The sequence below is a fragment of the Scophthalmus maximus genome, chromosome 2 (assembly GCF_022379125.1).
Source record: "Scophthalmus maximus strain ysfricsl-2021 chromosome 2, ASM2237912v1, whole genome shotgun sequence".
Taxonomy (NCBI): Eukaryota; Metazoa; Chordata; class Actinopteri; order Pleuronectiformes; family Scophthalmidae; genus Scophthalmus; species Scophthalmus maximus.
Window position 1 is genome coordinate 30,257,501 of NC_061516.1, and position 16,179 is coordinate 30,273,679.

General features: G+C 43.3%; 1 protein-coding gene across 5 annotated transcripts in view; it reads right to left on the minus strand.

The window, feature by feature from the left end:
* LOC118300011 (serine/threonine-protein phosphatase 2B catalytic subunit alpha isoform) overlaps nucleotides 1-16,179 on the minus strand; it is a 61,247-nt gene that overhangs the window by 1,992 nt on the left and 43,076 nt on the right. The window contains exons 9-15 of one of the 5 annotated variants that reach the window (XM_035624048.2): nucleotides 10,975-11,100; nucleotides 10,358-10,429; nucleotides 8,418-8,444; nucleotides 7,352-7,436; nucleotides 6,761-6,858; nucleotides 6,193-6,201; nucleotides 3,476-3,505 (exon numbers count right to left, since the gene is read on the minus strand). In XM_035624048.2, coding sequence (XP_035479941.1) covers nucleotides 3,476-3,505; nucleotides 6,193-6,201; nucleotides 6,761-6,858; nucleotides 7,352-7,436; nucleotides 8,418-8,444; nucleotides 10,358-10,429; nucleotides 10,975-11,100 — 447 coding nt within the window. The remainder of the gene's footprint in view (nucleotides 1-3,475; nucleotides 3,506-6,192; nucleotides 6,202-6,760; nucleotides 6,859-7,351; nucleotides 7,437-8,417; nucleotides 8,445-10,357; nucleotides 10,430-10,974; nucleotides 11,101-16,179) is intronic. The other 4 variants (XM_035624049.2, XM_035624050.2, XM_035624052.2 and 1 more) reach the window with 4 other exon arrangements.

Genomic DNA, 16,179 nt, shown 5'->3' on the forward strand with positions numbered 1-16,179 from the left:
TAGTTTTTGACAAGAACTTGTTTTAGTGAGACAATGACCACATGGAGACTGCTACTGAGCAGCTGCCGGCTAATGCAACTGCTGGTCATCCATGACAAAGGGATAACCACAGGGCCTGTCAACACGGATGACAGCTGCGTGATCCAGAGACCTTGGTTCAGAAGAAATAGAAATAGACACTTGAGCCTATTACACTGATTTACTTCCTAGTGTACAACCAGTAGCCTGTTAGCTTAGCATAAATATTGTAAAGAGGGGGAAACAGCTCGTCTGGATGTCTGAAGGTTCCACAATCTGCTAACCAGCATAATGTATTAAGCTAAATAATCGATATGTTGTTGGTTTTTAATTACTTTTTTTGCACAAAACCTTTTCTAACTGTTAAATCTGTACACAAAAAAAGTGTGAAAACAACGATTAGGATTCTCTACAGCGCTGACAGTGGGACTACTTTCTGGCGGGGCACAGTATATTGATTGCATTGATCTTCTCATTTAACTGTACACAAGGAAGTCAAGAAGCTTATTTTCCAAAATGTCAAACTATTCCTTCAGCTGTACACGTGACGTGACATGAATCCGTACTATTCAAAAGGCCGAGCTCTTCGGCCGATGACATCACTGTTTCGATTTGTTAGGTTTCTTATCAACGGCAAGAATGATTGTACGCCATTTTTTAAAACATATTTAGCATTTCAATACATGACAGTCGATATAAAAGGATGCAGCTCATTATGAAATGACAACACATTTAACAACATTTATCGGAGATCCAAAATAATGTCACTTGACAGACAAAAGGATTCAATAATCCTTCTTAATCTACAGAGGGCACTCCTGGCATCAGGGTCAACAGGTTTTCACTGTGCCACCAATCAGTATCTGTGAGGAGACATCTGCGGCAGCGGGCCGTGTAATGGCCAACTCGTACCGCTACTGTGTCCATGTGAAACATTGGGAGCACTCTATGAAATATGAGTGAAAAATATGGCTGATATTGAAGAGTATCTCGACTCAGGCACATTTCTGAACACCTGAGGACCCCAAACATCCACAAAACCCCATCACGTCACAGCTGAAAAAAGACGACAAAAAGGGAAGAAGGAGAACGATCACAGAGACAAAAAATGGGAAGGGGGAAAATGAAAAGGAAAAAAGAAAGGACGAGGGGAGAAATCAACAAACACTGGAGTGGAGCCCACTAAGACATTCACGTCCACAAAGGAGAACCATGTTGAGACTGAGCTCACGTACAGAGACACTACAGACGAACTTGGGGTGCTAACGACTTGTTCAGTCTGCTGAGAGCATGCAGCAATTTGGATTTCACTGGGGGTTATTATGAAGGCAAATATGTTGCAAAATGCAAGCGCTTGTAGACTGGATTTGTGAACCTGTAGAAAACAATGTGGGAACTTGTAGAAAAAATTTGAACCTGTATGTAATTTTCACTCACAGAAAAAATTCACACCTGTGTTCCGAATTTGAAGTCCCAAAAAAAATATTCACAAATGTGTAGATTGATATTTACATGAATACAATGGCAGCTGCAAACTTGTAATCTAACATTAAGCGATTTTTATTACAGCCACAGATCTGCGCCTTGACTTTTGCAACATTTCTTGCAGTCAGCGTGTTGAGAAACTGATCTGCACTTGTAGCTGAGATGTGAGAGAGCACAGCCGGGGGGGCCGTATCATATCTACTGCGGCGAATATGGTTTCATAAGTAAGCACTCATTCACAGCCACTTGTAAGATCGCATGAAGCTGGAGTCTCCGCTCATCACCGTGAGCCACGCCCACTTCACGTGCCGGTGTCGGTTAGGGTTAGATCTTACAAGTGGCTGTGAATGAGTGCTTACTTTTGAAACCATATTCGCCGCAGTAGATATGATACCCAAGCCCCCCCCCTCCCCGCTCTATTTTTTTTGTGACTTCAAATTCAGAACACAGGTGTGAATTTTTTCTGCGAGTGAAAATTTCAACATACAGGTTCAAATTTTTTCTACAAGTTCTCACATTGTTTTCTACAGGTTCACAAATCCAGTCTACAAGCGCTTGCATTTTGCAACATATTTACCTTCATAGTTATGAGGGGTGGAGGTCACAGTGTGATTTAGAGTTGAATAAAAAGAAAAAGAGGGCCAAACGTCAGACTGTACATCACCACTGAAATGAATAAGATCAGGCTGACTTGCTTTCACAGAATCTGAGTGGTCAACTCGAGTCTTATTCAATTCAATGGAGGTACTTTGAGTATTTTTGAGTTATCATAATATTTCAGCTTGATCGAGTTTCATTTCAGCGTATTTTTTTCCCATGACAATAAAGTTACAATTTGGTTACTTCCAACTTTCATAAAGGCTGGGGGTCTCGATGGTAATGAAAAAAATAAGATTGGAGAGGAGATGACCCCTTTACTAGAAGGGGGGGGGGCGGGGTGGGGTTGAAGAGTGGGGCGTTAATTGAGGACAAATTGGGGAGCGTGGAGGGAGGAGGGGGGCGATGGGTTGCGTTATTGTGTTGCTGCATAGCACACGTCAGACAGAGGTTATTAGCAGCTCACAGGAGAAGGACCACGACACAGCAGAGGATCCACATGGAGAGAGAGAAGCAGAGAGAAGTGTCTCCACACTACGACGGACTGTCCTCTCTGGGGCTACAGACCAAAGTACTGGACAGTCTGAAACCTAAATAGCAGCGAGCACACTACTATTTAGCTCGCAGTTGAGGTTGTTCTTGCGCCACAGGCGGAGTAAAAATCCAATTTGGAGCGTTTGTCTCTTTCGCCAATTCAGATCCAACGATTGACTCGTTACATTCAGAGAACTGCAACAACAATGCACAACTGCTTCAGTTGTTTCAAAGGGGAAATGCCATCACGAGCTTTCACAGCAAGAATTCACTGTATTGTGTGAGGGCAGAGCAGCGCACACACGATTCTGGGAAGAAGACTAACCGCAGTGAAGTTCCAATGTGGAGGAGTTGTTTGTTCAAGGGCCTTCCTCTGGTAACCTTCATACAGCTTTAAATAAAGTTACCACAGAGCCTTTTAAGCTTCTAAAATCATAAGGAAAGTAGATCTCAGCAGCATATAGTATGCATGTCATCTATACTGGAAACACTATAGAGGTCAATTTATTCTAGGAAATGCAAAAACACATTCTCGAGAGCTAATATTTATTTTCTTCCGTTGGCGAAGAATAACGTGGCGTGTAGCATTTGCTTTGTGCTCACTCAGAATCATGATGGTGAAATCTGTGCCATGAAAGCCTTTCCCCTTTCAAACGCATGTGACCACAGGATTTCCGGGTTACTTACTTCTTTCGCTCCGTTTCTAAGACTATGCCACAATTTGTGAGCCCAAACACCCAACACACTCTATTCAAGCCCCAGCGAGATGGATGAAAACCCAGTGGAGCCCCCCGTCTATTGCTATGACAAGCAACAGAAGAGGGCAGCCAGACCCATTTACCTTCGTCAGCCTCAATAGCTTCAATAGTAGCTGAAGAGAAGAAGAGGGGGGTTGCAAAACGAATGAGAGAAAGTGAGCAGGAGAGTTCATTTTGTCCCAGGAACAAGTCAGTGACCGGAGTAAGACAGAGCCAATGCTGACAGCAAAGGTCAACGTCATCTCCACATTGTATGACAACGGACACATGGATGTTAGCAGAAGACGTGGGGAGGAAGAGGAGGAGCGGGATGAGCCTTAGCTTTGTGATGAGTTCCAGATCTGTAAAGGGAACATGGAATGTTTGTGGAGGTGAAGAACCTCATGGAGAGGAGGTTTGAAAAAAAAGTCGGACAAAAGTACGGTGTCGATGTCGTGGAAAACAAATACCGCAGGGAGAAACACTGACAGCAAACACACGGCGACAAAGCTGGAAATATATTAGTTATTTACTCATAAAAACACACATGGAGTTTGAAATAGCACAAATGAGAAACAGAGATAAGGTCCAAGGGTACAGTATGTGCGATTGTGCGTTATGTGGCTGTGGCTTCATTATCAATGTAAAGTCGAAGCAGGGCAGACATTCAAAGCAGTGTTACTGTCGTGTCAAGCGTGAAGCAGCATCTGCAACTGCGAGGTTAGCGTCTTTTGATATGAAATATCAAAACAAAAAGCTGGCTTTACTTGTCGTGAAGTGCGAGGGGAGGAAAACGTTGGCGCTTAGACCACTTACCGATGTTCTACAGTCATCACCAGTGACACACAAGTACAACTGTGCTCATGAGAAGGTGACAGCAAAGGAACGGCTGCACGACACTGAAGACTACGGAACACAGTGCCATGAGGAATGAGGAGAGATGACAGAGAAAGGCGCGAGAGCAACGGTCAAACTTTGAACAGAATGGCTGATGGGAGTCAACATTACAGTAGAAGCACACTGGCGTCTACCTGCAGGAGGGGAGCAATGTGATTCTACCAATGTTGCAACAGGAATCTCTGAACATCACTCTGCCTCCACTGGGGTTCTCTTCAGTGTCAGCTGCCTCCGAATGCTCTCCAGCGTTCGCACATTCACAAATGTAGAGCTACCGGTGTGTTCAGTGGTTACAGGACTCAAAGAAATACACTTAGTGTCGGCCAAAAGGCTAAAAATGTGAGAAATGTGTGGATATGTCAGTGTTTACAACTGTAGCTCCTCTGTCTCTTCAGCCTGAAGCAGTGGCAGCAGGGCAGAAGAGCTGACTAACTGAGGTAAGCAGAATGTCCAGCTTTGGCTGGATATTATTTTATTTCTACATGGTAACTTCTCCCTCCGCAGGAAGTCGGAAATCAAACGTGCCTAGTTCGGAATATTCTTTGACATTATTTGTGGGAACCGCAAACGTTCCTTTTAATTTGAGGCGAATTCCGTATCATCCACGCTGCTTCCTGCAAGCTGATGTAAACTTCACCCTTTGAAGCTAAAACTCAACGACACTCTCTGTTTAAGTTAAAGTATGTAATGCAAATAAATGACATGAATAATCAAATGCACTCTTGCTCAGTTCCATAAACGAAGAGGTATTGCAGCTACAGTCTTACTGGGTCTGGTACTGTACCGGTACCTTCTGGTGGCTAATGTGAGCAGACTTAAGGTGGGTAGTATTTAGACAATTGACTGACTCATACATCAGCACTACGGCCCACTGGCTCTGTAAGAACACCACTGGCATCTGCAATACCCCTGGAAGCTAATGGGGGGGAAGGAATAAGCGAAGACACGGCTTCTAACTCTCGGAGACGAGAAGAAATTTACCATCGGCCATTTTCGCCACGTCGATCTTCGCCGCTTAAAGACTCAACATTTTTGCAACGACTTCATTGCCAATGCTGCTGAAAGAAGCGGTCGCAGGCTGTGGCAGAAAGGAAGACATACTGTCTGGGTTTGCCGAGTAACCGCCCAGCTGCTGACCATGAGACACATCAGTCTGCCGTCAGTCTCCAGTGACGTTGAAGAACACAACTGAACATGTAGCTCGACAGTAGCCAGATCATGTCGCGCTCATTTCCTAGACCAGGGGTCGGGTCAGGGATCGTACCACCCTGTCCTACTTATCGGCCTGTGACCCTACAGCACAACACACTCTCATATCCTAGAGCTTCTTTAGAAAACAACCTTTTATGTGGCTGCAACAGTCACTGATAAACGAACATTAAATACACTTGCTCTAATGTACGGAGGTACCCGTTCTAGACCCCCGGACCAAAAGGGAGTTTTCACTGAGAAGACTATAAGTGTATGCAGCGTGTGGTCAGTCAAGTGCTAGCTGATGTTTTGCGAGAGAACCTGTGAGAGGAGAGGGAAGTTAATTGGATTTCTGCTTCATCTTGTGAATGAAAAGGCAGACCGCAGCCACCCCCCCTTTTCATTCACAGTTGGTTGTGTCAATTCCAGTTCATCCTTTGAATCACAGCGAGTCCCCGTGTCCATCCTGGCGGAGCACCGCTCGGATTCATGAGCACTCAATTTTGGACAATCAAGTGGCCGTTTCGGTCAGGGGTCCGACTAAATTTGAAGTGTCCGTAAAGGCTTTCCCAGAAAGCGTTTACTTCCTCGCTGCAGCGGCTTGTTGAGACTCATTCAGGGAGTGTTTGGAATTCAACATGAGAGGGTGAACTGAACTCTAAACTCATCTTACAGAAAGAAAAAAGGGAAAAAAGAAAAAATAACAACAGAATACTTGCACAACCGATTATACCTGCAGTTTCTAGGGAGAAAAGAGAAAGAAAAAGATACAGGTAATATTTGAGATAAAAAACCAGTGGTATACAGAAAGAGACGGGGACGGGGAGACAGTGTATTAATGCCACACATCAAGCGGGAGACACATTCGAAAAGACAAAGGGACAAAGAAAATCTGCTGTCTGTAAGAAATATAACTTGATATTCTATTGTCATTCATCCAGGGAGAAATTACTACATTGTACTATGTGAAAGTGGACGCAAAAGGGCTTTGACCAGCTGTTATTGCTGAGTAGTATTTAACTAAAACACACAATAAATAAAGGATGCCGACTGACGCTGCCAGAAACAGTCAACTACACTTACAGCATTACTCTGAGGCAGCAATTTGAAATGCCAGGACCATCGCTGGGGGAAAAGTGAAGACGTTTGTATATGCAGTTGGACCCTAAACTCTGAGCTAGCCCTTTATTCAGGGTACTGCTGTGTAAGGGGAACGTGTGTGTGTGTGTGTGTGTGTGTGTGTGAGAATCCGTTGTGGGGCACATGGCTTGGGGTCTCGGGGTACTTGGTGACAGTCTTACCATTCTGCAGCTTCTCTTTGCCACCGGACAGCACTCCGCTTGGTAGCATGCCTGTCGGGGTCAGTCCCTTCAGCGTCAGCACGCTCTCGCTCTCCTCTCTGACGTGTAAACAGAGGATGAATAATGTCATTGACTCACGCGTATCACGACACTGTCAAATGTTTAGAAACATGTGTTTTGGATGTTTGCACTGTTCTGTGAGGACACCACCCTGCCGGATCATCTCCGTGAACGTCGCTATGACAAACGTGCTCTCCGCCCACTTCCGAGGGAAATATCCTCCTTTTTTAGCTGCCGTGTACAAAAGCCAGTTGCTAACTTTGTCCGTCTGTGTTTGGTCGAATGGTTCGGGTTTGTCAGTGGTCTCTCAGCTGACAACACTCTGCAGAGCTGAGGGTACCTTCTGGCTTGGTTGATAATTCTGTGTGGCTTTGTCCACCTTTGACATTACACACAGACCCTTTGTTGAAATATATAAAGTGGATTAATGCAGCTTTAAGTATTGAATTGTGTCTTCTGTAATGCAGCCGTGGTGAAGGTCACAGGACAATGGTAGAACCCAGTGAACACGAGGGGATATTTTCACCATACCTGAGCACAGAGAACACTCTGGCCATCTTTCCAATGGCGCGGATCTTGTTGCGGATGACCTCCTTCCGGGCTGAGGCCGTGGCACCTGAAAAGGCCGTACAAAGTGAGACTGCTCACACCACGTCCTGTAACAGTGTCATCTACGCTGCTTTGCCCGTGGTTGTTTTCTTCTCTTTAAATCTCAAAGTACCTTTATTTTTTGAAGTACCATTAAATGTAGTAAATGGGCATAGACAGGCTGTGTTTGTCGCACTATTAGTTTGATCCAGATGTGCATCAGAAGACCACGGTGCAAACACAATGTGGTTATTGAAGCCTTGAAGTTCAGATTAGACAAAAGACTTTCAGTCTGTCCACACATCACAACAACTGAGCAATTCTCAGCAGTCACTACATTCGTGCTACTTGTTTTACGCCACTTGTAGCATCCAACCGTAGTTCCTTTAGATCCTACACACAATTTCCGCAAGGCAGAACTTAAACACACGCTATATGAATTTTCCTGTGCTGTGTTTAGGTTGCAGAGACACAAAACCAGGATTTTTCCAGGACTGGAAAAGAAAACTTTGTTTAAAAGAGAATGCAGAATAACAGTTTGAAGGCCCCAGGGAGCCAGTGTGGAAAAAAATGCACGAGTATGAAGGATGGAAATGAAGTTGGTGTGTGGTGAGAGGTTGGGCAAAGGGAAGAGCTGACAAGCTGATGTCTTGTTTAAGACTCTCCCGTCGTCCTCAGTTGCATAAACCATTATTACTTCAATAATTTGCACCCAGGACAGATCATTTTAGCATATATATGAGTTTGGCTGAAGGGAATAACCTCCCTAAAGCAGTTTTTGTTGATTTGTCAATTTTGGACTTGGCTAAAGCCAGAGCGTGTAACTGTAATATCACTGACCTATTTTCTTCTTTTGGAAAACAATTAAGAACAGCAATGAGACTCAGTAGACGTGTGAGAGGGAGCTTTTAACAGTGACGTTAGTTGACAGGCTGAGATGCAGCGAGCAGGCACCGGACAAGAGGCGATCTACTGCGGCACACACACCGGTTTTGGCTAGTGTTTGTACCTTTTTTGGGGGGATATATTAGCTGTCCTTCTCATGAACACACCCCCAGAAGAGAAGACAGGAGAAAGGACAGAGAGATCAGTGGATGGCTGGTGAATGAAAGGTGGTGCGCGGTGAAATAAGAGGCAACAAAAGCACGAGTGTAAAGAAAAGCGATGCCTTGAACACAAAACTCTGGAAAACATAGAAAAGAGAAATTAGATGAGGTAAACCAAAGTAGTGACAACATCACAGCACGAGAGAGAGAGAGAGAGAGACAGATAGAGAGAAAATAATGCAAAAGAAATTGTGGAAAAAGTAGTGAGGTTTAAAATATCACTGGAAACCATGGAAACGATAGCAGGTAAAGAGCAGGGCAAGAAAATGATTATCAGAGATTACAAGGGCACAGAACAGGAAACCATGAGTGAGAAAGACAGAGAAAAGAACAATCCAAAGGTCAACAGAGTAGAAATTAATAAAATATGTGAAAGTAGAGATGGCTGCGCAACAGAACACAGAAAAAGTAAAGAGCTTAAGAGGAGACGAGTGAAAGTGAGGAAAAGTGGACCAACTGGAAGCACTGCGGATATGAGTCGGTGGGAAGTGATGAGATGTTAAAAGACGGCTTATTATTTGAACGACTGTATATTGTACGAGTTGTGCCACTTATTAAATCCAAATTAACATTTGAATTATGTTTTCAGGACCTCGATGTTACTAGAAGTTATTTCAAAGTGATGGATTGTGGAGTACAAATACAAGATTTACTTAGAAGATTAAATCCAGCTCAATTCAAATACAACGGAACCTTTTGTTTCATTTCAATTCAATTTTAGAACAGTAAAAATGCACCAGCATTTATAGAGCTCAGCTTGCCTTGCACCAAAATCTTTTACAATTATGGAAAAGCATTCACAGACTAACCACTACACAATTGATAAGATGGAGGTTGTCAATCCTTTCGGCTCATTTTTATATAGTTTGAAAATTGGAGGAGCCTTTTTTTGCTTTGAGGTATTCATGTTTATATTCCCTGACCATGCATTAGCCAGACATCTTACTTTCAACCAAAAGAAGGAACGTGTAGCATTTTAATGTCTAGAAAAGTCGAACATGTGGTTGAAATCAGGCAATATCCTGACACTCGACCCCTGTCGCTGTTTAGTGAGTCCAAACCATGTGCATCAGTAAACACAAAGAGAGGAGAGGAGTGGAGGGGGGCGCTGGTGAGATCAGTTCCTGTTTGGCATGAAGGGGTGGGGCAGGCAGAGTGAAACTGGTCATCTTGTTGTTGATAAGCTTTAAGTTGGGATCCAACAGTTGAATAGGGCTTGTTCTATTGTTACAACAGAACAAAGAACACTCAACATGTGTGTCTAAGGCCCTTTGAAAGCCCTTAAATGTAAATGCTTTATCTTAGAGGCTTTAGCTGATATCCAGACTTTACATAAAGGAAGTATTTTCCAGCTGATCCACAATGATTCCGTCATTCCGCCATGTTGTCATGTGTCAAATAGTTTCTGGATTGTTTCTCTGTTGATGAATATGTTGAAAATGTTGTTGTGCGGGACTCAGTGGCATGAACAGCCCTCCCTTCTCTCCCCTTTCAAAGCGTTTAGAAGAACCCACGGCGGCCTTCAGGTTTAGTAAAAAGGTAATAGCTACTTTCTAGAGTCAGCGTTTTGTAGAAACATGGCTCATGTAGTTTCAGGTGATTATACACTCGTGAAAACCTTTATTATGAATTCTACACGCTCGTCTTTCAAATATATTTAAACTAAATGTTTTAATAATAGGGCATCGCGGCCATGGTTCGAAATCTCACATTCACAAAGAACGTGTGTGTGAGATCTTGAGTGAGTGAGTGAGTCTGGCCCTCCTATTAGCAGAGGACTCCCTCTAGTGGAGCTACGGCAAACTGCAGTGAGCTCTGTCCTGTGTCCGTCTGCTGTGCTTACCGTCCAGCTCCTCATCAGTCGTCAGCTCATCATTGGAGCAGATGCTCAGTACATTCACCAGCATCTCAGTCACTGCAAGAATGAAAAAAGGGAAGGCAATTGACACACCACTTCATTAATAATCTCAAGGCTAGAGAAAAATGTTCAGCCACGAGAAGTAAGAAGTCAGTGGGGCTAGTTAGACAGACAAAGCTTAACCCAAATGACCCCCCCCCCCCACACACACACACACACACACACACACACACACACACACACACACACACACACACACACACACACACACACACACACACACACACACACACACTCTGCTGTAAATGGCCCTGTGCGGAAGGGTCACACCCAAGACGGGCTTCCCAGAATGAGTGTGTCAGACACAGTTATTGTACTGGAATTGTGATGAATTGTGTCACAATATGTCAATGACAAAAAAAACAACCAATTTCTCATGCAGTCTTCAAAAAACTAATGTTTGGTATTATTTGAAACTTTCAATGACTTTCTGATTTATCTAGACCTTATTAACCAGCACGTCTAATGTACTTAGTTTGTAGTCAATTGTAATTGTATGCATTCAATGCATATTAATATTGCATGCTTGTTTCCATGCTCACCCTTCTCGCCGACAAAGGGCAGGGACCAGGTGAAGACGTCCATGAAGTTGGGCAGCCAGTAAGGGTGAGGTGAGCAGTTGAACTGTCGGATGTTCATCACGTTGTTCTCGTACTTCAGCACAGCCGCTGGGGGGGGCGCAAAGACAAAAAAAGAAAAGAAAAAAAAAAATATGTAAGGCTATATAATAATGACACTCTGCTTTGCCTTGCACCTTCAACACATTAGATTGATTAAAGAAACCATAGCTTGAATGATGTGGTCTGTCAACATTCACGTTTCATGGCAGTGACACTGAGCAAGGAACTACACCAATCCAGCTAATGCATCAAATGTATCGCAATGAAACACGCCCACAACATTTAGGTTTGAGGTATATCGTAATACATTCAATATATCTGTTAGCAAGTGTTTTCCTCCCTATTTTCTCTTTCTACAGTCTCAGAGAGTCAGCAGCAGTCTGAAATCAGGATTTGAGTCCACACTTCACCAAACCATGAAAAAAAGCACCAGATCACATTGAGGTCCAGGTCTATTATCAGACTGCTTCCTGTTCCCAACTACCACTTAGACATATATCGTATAATATCATCGGCTGACGAGCAACCGCAATCCACACAAGCAGACAAAAACATCAGAGGAATGACTGGAAAATGGTTCTGTAAATGACACATAATGAACAAATCAAGATATTCTTCACTCGTAACTGAACGCCTGCAGTTCTTCTCTTTAGTTGGTTTATTTAAAACCCTTCCCTGAGGGAGATTTGTGGCTGAGAGCTTTTCATTGTTTTGACAATGAAAAAAAATAATTAAATCAATAAAAGTCTGGAGTGTGGATTTGTGACTTAACAAAAAAATCAACGCCAGGACTGATGCCTGGATGAACTCAAGTTGCTGTCAACGGCTGTCCGTCAAACTCTGGTGATAACAGGGAACAAAATATTGAATACAAAAACGCCCTACACAAAACAGGAGAGAAAATTCTAAAATTTACATTTTAAAAGGTGATATGTAAAGAAAAAAAATCCACATTTGTCAATGTCTCACCCTCACAGTGTGACAAATGTATGCAAAATTGTAAGCTGATGATATGTGCAAAGGTTAGAAAATGCACATGCATCAAAATGAAGGCAGCCAAGGTTTGGGAACAAAATAAAGAAATCAATCAATCCCCTCTTTTCACCCACCCTGGAACATATCCTCTGTTTCATTACAGCCCCAGTTGGTGAATCATGCCTGTCATTTACAGGATTGGACACATGACTAACGTCGCAGAAACACATGGCTCAGCATTTGGTCTCTTTCAGCCGGAGCACTTTTCATTAGTTAACGTAAAAAAACATCAATTTCTGGTGAGCAGGGGAGGAAAGCGTAGGCAGAGACAGGAAGTTAAGGTAATGATGGGCAAAGCCTTCAATATGATAATTAGCTTATTCCCACTCTCCGGGCAATCTGACAACGCTCACCTGCTTTTGCAGTCATCAAAGTGTTCCTTAGTTCGGCTTCAAATCAAAAGAATACATCAAAAATCTATGCCCTGCGTCATTTCACCAATTTGAAATGATGTGATATCAAATGCTGAAAGCTTTAAAATAATAGTTTCCATTATATGAGAAGAGTGATACAAGCAATGTTTGTCCATTTAATTTGAAGCAAAGGCCAGCTACCAGCAGCTGAGCATAAAGACTGGAAACAGCTACCAAGCAGTGACTTCCTGGAGAACCAGCCTTGCAAACTCAGGATGACAACAACATTTTCAGAAAAAAGCTCAGCCATCATATAACACATCATAAAACCACAACTTTAATTTGGGTTTGTTTAAGGATTAAATACACAACATCAAACCTTTTGGTAGTATGATAATCATTAGGCGATGTTGGTGCCCCCTCTGGCATTGGTAAGATTTTCCTTCAAACTAAAATCAGTCCCACAAGAATAATTAAAAGGAGGCTACAGTCACATATGATTTCACTCAGAGCGGCTTTAAATGATTTGAAGGAGTTGAAGTATGTTAATCGTGTGCCAGTGGCGACTTCAGTAGGTGTGTTCTAGCTGCTGTGAAGCATCAGTTTGACAGCAGCTGACTTTAAAAAAACAACAGCTGGACTGAGCAACGGTTTGGACTCATGTGACTGCTGGAATATCCATGATGCATTGAAGCAGTCACACACACTTTCAGACCTCAGGATGCATATAAAGTATGACTGTGTAATCCTTAGTGTATCAGTTCATTTTACACAACACCTTATCATAATCATATGTTATCACATGGTCTCTGTGCACTGCTGACATAAAACCCCCTCCCACATAGTGACCAGGGCATGTCCCATGAGACCTCACCCATGATTAAGGCAGAGTGTGAACGTGGGTGCTGAGGAAAACATGAGAGCCGCCAAACACAAATATATCCATGCTGAATATGGCCCCGGACTCCCTCTCATACACGAGGCCTGCCTGGTGGCCCAGATCTAGGGAAAGCGGACACCGTGGCTGGGTCACCATGGGGGACTTTCCTGCCTCTCAGGGTCAGGAATAGCAAGTCATCAAACCTGGCATCCCGGGCAGCTATAACCTCGGTCGCCACACAAAGCAGGTCAGAAAACATACCGCTAGGCCAGGGCTTGCCTCAATGACTGTGTGTTTCTGTGAGTGTGTGTGTGTGTAGGGGTAATCAATGAGGCATGGTAATGCATAGCGTACTGTAATTATGCGATCCAAGTGGTCCCTCAAGTATTGCAAACAATTGCATTCCCCTGCTGTCACCTTTTTTTATCCCCGGAAAAAAAACCCCCACACACACACACACACACACACACACACACACACACACACACACACACACACACACACACACACACACACACACACACACACACACACACACACACACACACACACACACACACACACACACACACACACACACACACAGTAAAATCTCCTACAGGGGAAGATCCATAGACTGTATAATTAATGTGGCATTATCATCAATATCCGCAAAACACCACCATCCAGTCCAACAAGAAAATCCTTGTATTATTCCGACACACTCCACTCACACAGGGCTATGGGTGTTTATGCATGAGTGTCGGCGCGCATGAAAGCAATAGTACGCGTGGGCAGCCATTGCATAAACATCACATACTGCATAAACACCGTCAAGGCACTTGATTGAATGCAGCCATGGAATCCCAGAGGGAAAAAGGCAGAGTGGGGGAAAAGGTCAGCTCTCCTGCCACTGCGCCTTCAAATCGGTTTCCCTTTAAAGGAACAGAGACACCCAGGAGCCTCCACCGCACAACACAACAAATATGTTTGTGGAGCTCTGGGTGCGAGCGGGGTCGAGGCCCACTTTCTCTCGCAGATTATCGCCTCAAACATGCAGATGAGGGCGACAGGAGCCGAACTTTGCCTCCCTGTTATCAGAACACTCATTAGTACAAAAGCACAATAGGAATCAAAGATACTTCTCAGACAGGCCACTGCCCTTGTGGCAACCAGCTGGGAGTTGTGTTAAACTTCACTGCTAAATTTAACACGGCATTACAGCCACTAGATGTCTCTGCTGCTCTGATGGCGGTTGACAGGGTAGCTGAGGCCAAGGCCTGCTGCCACGGTAACATATATATTGCCAGGCGACGCCTGCTCATTAATTATTCATAAGGGAGTGCCTTAAGCCAGTTTCCCTGGTAACGAGGACTGAGCTCAGGGGGAGATTCCCACTGTCCTGCCCCGATGCTGCACTGTGACGGTGTACCTGTATGTTAGAATAATCTGAAATGAACACAGGAAGTTGAATTCGGTTTTAAGTCAATACAGCAGCACAGTGTCTGAGTACTGAGGTTGTCCGACGAATACAGGAGATGCAAGGATATTTAAGCATGATGGGCGGTTCCCCTTTACAATGTATATCTGTGTGTTACTTATTTACAGACAAAGTTAAATGGTAGGTCCTGAGTTTCCTGAGTCACATTGCAAGGTCATGCATGCCCTGAGGTGTTTCTGCCTCTATAGTGGACAACAGTAACCACAACATCACGTCTGTATACAAGATACCAATACAGACTGTTCTCTCTACGATCAGCATGTTCTTTTTAACTAGTTATAATACATATTTTTCTGACACTGTACCTCAGACCACTCACATTAAGTTCCACTGGGTTCGGTCTGTTGTTGACGCTGAGACCTTCGCAGTCCATTACATCCAGTGCTCTCCTTCCATTTGATGGGAGGGACTGACTGCTGTCCGTGCAGCTGAACAATGCACAAATGGTTTATAAATCATTTGCTATTGTGAGTGGGACCATTTGCAGTATGTGCACAGAGGATGTGAGACGCACCGGTTGCTGAAAGCACATACTGCATGTCCACCTATTGCACTTTCACTTCACTGACACAATGACAACGTGGTGACCTGCGGCGAGCATACTCATCATTGTGGATAAGATTCACAAAAGACAAAGATATTGCGAAACGTTGTCACTTTGCCGACATGATTTCATGCAACAGTGGACGTCTGTCTAAAAAAGCATTTGGTATAAGATTGCAGCGCTTTTGATGTCCCCGCTGACACATAGTCCAGGATCAGCTAATGCAACCGTGGCCATCTTAAATAGTGCACTTCATGAAGGGATTCTTTTTCTAACTTTTTAAATCTGATAAATAATAGGGAAGTAAGTACTCTTGGTAATAGTAGTAGTAGTAGTAGTAGTAGTATTTTTGGTCCATTTACTGAGGTTTTCTTGAATTTTCAATCACATTCAAGTCTTTATCAGTTGTTATAGATGGATTCTGAATTTAAATTCATCTGGTGGGCAAACTGAAAGTCCAATTGCTCGGTTCTATTTTTGTTTCCAAATCTCATGGTCATCTTCAGTGGCACACGAGGAATTTTTGATTTCAAAATCTCTTGGTTTGAAAAATTTGCTTCTCAATTTTTTATTATTATAGTACTATTCTAGGATCTCAAGGTCCACTTGCTGTACTAGCTTTTTTGTCATTAGTGGGTGGAGGAAAATTTTGATTTGAAATAATTGTGGGATGGGAAAAATTTAATGTAAGTCCCACGTGTACACAGTTTGAAAAGCTGTCATGGATATGGCTCAATATAAAGAAGTTGTTGTAATTGTTCTTTCTCAAAATTATGACCACAAATGGATGCATGAATCTGATCAATAAACAGAATTGAATTTGAATTGAAAACAT